The 3,851-nt window shown below is 53.0% G+C and overlaps 1 protein-coding gene and 1 long non-coding RNA gene across 3 annotated transcripts in view; one reads left to right on the top strand and one right to left on the bottom strand.

The window, feature by feature from the left end:
• IQCD (IQ motif containing D) overlaps window positions 1-3,843 on the bottom strand; it is a 6,978-nt gene extending 3,135 nt beyond the window's left edge. For both annotated transcript variants that reach the window (XM_008642933.2, XM_017746509.1), the window contains exons 1-2: window positions 2,403-3,843; window positions 961-1,194 (exon numbers count right to left, since the gene is read on the bottom strand). In XM_008642933.2, the coding sequence (XP_008641155.1) occupies window positions 961-1,194; window positions 2,403-2,990 (822 nt within the window). In that variant the 5' untranslated portion in view covers window positions 2,991-3,843. The remainder of the gene's footprint in view (window positions 1-960; window positions 1,195-2,402) is intronic.
• The window catches only part of LOC108449684, a 22,345-nt gene that overhangs the window by 11,901 nt on the left and 6,593 nt on the right, over window positions 1-3,851 (top strand). The gene's annotated exons all lie outside the window — the stretch shown is intronic.

Raw genomic sequence — 3,851 nt, 5'->3', positions numbered from 1 at the left:
AGGGCTGGAGCCCCTCTGCTCTGGAGCCAGGCTGGGAGAGCTGGGAGTGCTCACCTGGAGAGGAGAAGGCTCCAGGGAGAGCTCAGAGCCCCTTGCAGGGCCTAAAGGGGCTCCAGGAGAGCTGGAGAGGGACTGGGGACAAGGCATGGAGGGACAGGACACAGGGATTGGCTTCCCACTGCCAGAGGGCAGGGATGGATGGGATATTGGGAAGGAATTGTTCCCAATAGGAGGAGGGAGGAGGATGGAGAGGCCCTGGCACAGGGTGCCCAGAGCAGCTGTGGCTGCCCCTGGATCCCTGGAAGGGTTCCAGGTCAGGTTTGACAGGGCTTGGAGCACCCTGGGATAGCGGAAGGTGTCCCTGCCCATGGAAGGAGGGTGGAATGGGATGGGCTTTAAGGTCCCTTCCCACCCAAACTATTCTGGGATGATTCTATGAAATCACATTTCCCCCTCTTTTAGCCCAACCTGACTCCTTGGCTTGTCTATTCTGCCAAGCTGGGCAGAGCAGGACCTGCTGAGCCCTCAGCATCAGCCCCTTTCTACCTTGAACACTGAATCAGCTCTAAAAGATGCCTTTCTACCAAGCCCATATTGTGTTCGCTCTGCTCCCCCTACAGCAGATCCCTGGTTTCTCACTATCCCACACCTGTCCTGCTCCAGCCTTGCTGCCCTGAGCTCTGCCCAGTGTCACAGCACAGTGTGAAGGTGTTCCCAGAGCCAAGGCAGCCAGCAGGAGCAGGACCTGTGACAGGCTCTGTCCCTGCTGTCGCTGCAGGGCTGCTTTCCACTGGAATCAGCAGAGCATGAGGACAGGGCGGGTGTGCTCTGACAAACACCATGTGCACCCTGCCAGGAACGAGCAGGGACCAAGGAACTCCTTGCAGCAGCCAGCAGCCAGAGCTGACAGCTCTGCAAACAGGCTTAAACCTCCTGTCCCAGAGCTTTCCTCCCCTTTACCTTCCTGAGAACCAGCTCTGAGGCTCGATGCTCCAGCACCAGTGCTTTGAACTGTGCTCTCAGGTGCAGAACATCCTGCTCCAGCCTGGCACACATGTCTTGGGAGGCTTTCTCATCCTCTTTTTGCTGCTTTTCCCCTTCCTTTGTGATCTGCTGGATGTCAGCCTTGCACTCCTTGGTCAGATTTTCCATGCTGCTTTTGAGGTTTTCAATCTTTTTGTCCTTGCTGTTAATCTAGACCAGAAGACAAGAGGAATACCTTTGGGATCTGCTCCTGAGGCATAAGGTGGGCAGGAGAAGAAAGAACCTTGTAAAGGCAGAGGAGATCCAAGAAGAAATCCTCAGGAGCCTGCTCGGGTAGCACCAAGGACCTGCCACTGCCAGCTGAGGGAAGAGTTAGATTTACACAGGAGCTTTGGAAACGTTCCCCTGGCTCCTCTGGAAACCTGTTAGTAAAGGCACAGAGTGAACAAACCACCCCGAGCCCCACTGGCACTGCCACCTGAGGCGCAGCCAAAACAGATTCCCTGGAGCAGCCCTGTAGCTCCCTCGAGGGCTGGGCTCCAAGTGACTGTCTGGGGGACACAGCTCAGGGAGGGAGATCCCCAGCTGGGATCAGTGAAACAGATTTATTCACCATGTCCTGGACAAGCTGCCAAATCGCACATAAAAATCTCAAGTGTCTCGATTCCTAGAACTCCAAGGAGCAGAGGGAAAGGGGAAAGCAGGCCCTTGGCTCTACCAGCAGTGAGTGCAGGACAAAACCTTCTCAGCCAACCTTCTCTTGCAGGGAAGAGAAAGAGAAGCACAGGCAGAAAACAAAGGATTGTTGTCAGGAGCTCTGGGCTTGGCACAGCCCACAGGCTGGGAAAGTGCCTGGGAAGTACCCAGTCAATTATCTGCACCTCAGCTGCAGATAAAATTAAAGATTCATGTAATTCATGTAATCACTGATTAATCACAAATGCTCCAAGGCAGCTGTTAGAGTTGGGAGTCACAGAAATGTTGATTTTAAGCAAGAGTGAAGACAGAGCAGATATTAAAAATGGATTTTAATCAGAGCAATCCCTCCCTGTAATGACTTTTCATTCTTTCAGCAGCAGGGAATGAAGCAGCTGGCACTCTCACCCTGCCATGATACCACCACAGCAGTTTGTGCCTGTCCTGACACTCCTCTGGAACTCAGGGACTTATGTTGTTTAAGGTGGCTGGTGACAACAGGTTCAAAACATGCCAAATTCGAGTTTTTTAAAAAATCAAGCATGCAATAAGCCCTTTTCATTATATTTTGCAAGAAAAATATTAAATTTGAGTTTAAGATCTGGTTTAGAAAGGATTTCTGAAACTTGCTCTTTGGGAACTGCAATAAAGGGATCAGTTTTTAGTTACCAAAGTTTTGCTCCAGTAACACTGTTGGAAAACACATTCCCACAAGATCATACCTCCTCATCTCGAGTCTGGATGGCTGCTTCCAGCTCTGCCTGTAGAGCTGAGATCGTTTCCGTGTTTTTCTCAATCCGGAGGGAAATGTCTTCCATGAATTGAATCTTTTCCTTCTCTTCATCAGGACTGGTCAGGAGCCTCTCAAGTGTGAAATCCCGGAACTCCTTAAAGGCTTTGATAAACACATCAGCTGGTGACTGTCTCACCCAAACTTCGTATTTCAGTCCATGGTAAAGCAAGGGGTTGGCCAGGAAGAGCCTCAGGGTGTTTCTCAGGGAACATTTCAGGCGTTGCTCCACAGCTCTCCTTCTCTCCTCATCTCCAGGGCTGGTGAGCAGGTCCTGTATTTCCACTGAAAGCTTCTGAAGCTCCAAAAGGCTGCTTGTGATCTCAGGTCCCAGCATCCTAGCAAACCTCTCCAGGGAGCCAATAATCCGTGGGATCAACCTGGTGATCTCCAGCTTGACAATGGCCTCGTCAAAAACAGTTAGGATTCTTTCTGTCTCTGTGCTATCAGGCTTTAACTGGCATGGATCTAACACCTTCATGACACTTAATGGGATCCCTGCCTTCCTTGGAGTTGCCATGACCTTCACCAAGGTTCTTTGCTTCACGAGGATGCTTGGAATGCAGCTGGATCCCTGTTGCCATGGATTCAGTTAAACACCAGTGGGCTGGGTGGTTTGAGGTTTAGAAAAGACACAGCAGCTCTTACACAAGGTGAGACTGGAAGAAATCAAGGTCCCTGTGCTGCTGCTGTCACGTAATCTCCCTTCTCTCTAAAAGGAAAACACGGGGACAGCATTAGAGAAACAATGTAAATTGGGAAAACATGAGAGTTCGAGATTATGCTGGAGTTCTCTCTGGGTCTGGGCAGGGGGTCAGGACATCAGGTTGTGGATTAGAGTTGGTCTCTGTCCCAAAGTAGCTGTCAAACACCCATGGGAAGGGGGTGATGGATTCCTGGCTTTAAAGGGTGGTGGGGAGGAAGCTCCCAACAGCTTCTGAGTAGCAGCTGAGGTGGAGCAGCACAAGCTGCAGCTCTGCAGTCCCCAGAGGGGTCTGGAGAGGGGCTTGGACAGCCCGGGGGCCACCTGGGAGGGAAGGGGAGGGTTCCCAGTGGGAAACCTCTACCCTTCCAGGCCTGTCCAGGCCAGAGGGATGAGGTGGGAGAGGGGATCTGGCAAGACTGGCAGGGACAGGGGAAGAGGAGGAGAGAGGGAGGGGATGGGGACAGCTGTAGCGGGGGGCCCGACAGGGAGTTTAAAGGAAGTGAAGGGTCCCTTCGGTGTGGGTTTGGGACAGCGGGAGGACCCAGGGCCCCCGTCTGAGGGGTGATTCCCGGTGGGGAGGACCCCCGTGTGAGGGGCGGGCAGCTCGGGGGCCGGTGCGGGAGGATCCGGGGGGCCTATGGGACCAGCGGCCCTGGGACATCCCGGGGGCGGGGC

Source organism: Corvus brachyrhynchos, unplaced genomic scaffold, assembly GCF_000691975.1.
Source record: "Corvus brachyrhynchos isolate BGI_N302 unplaced genomic scaffold, ASM69197v1 scaffold19, whole genome shotgun sequence".
Taxonomy (NCBI): Eukaryota; Metazoa; Chordata; class Aves; order Passeriformes; family Corvidae; genus Corvus; species Corvus brachyrhynchos.
This window is presented reverse-complemented; position numbering and strand designations above follow the sequence as displayed.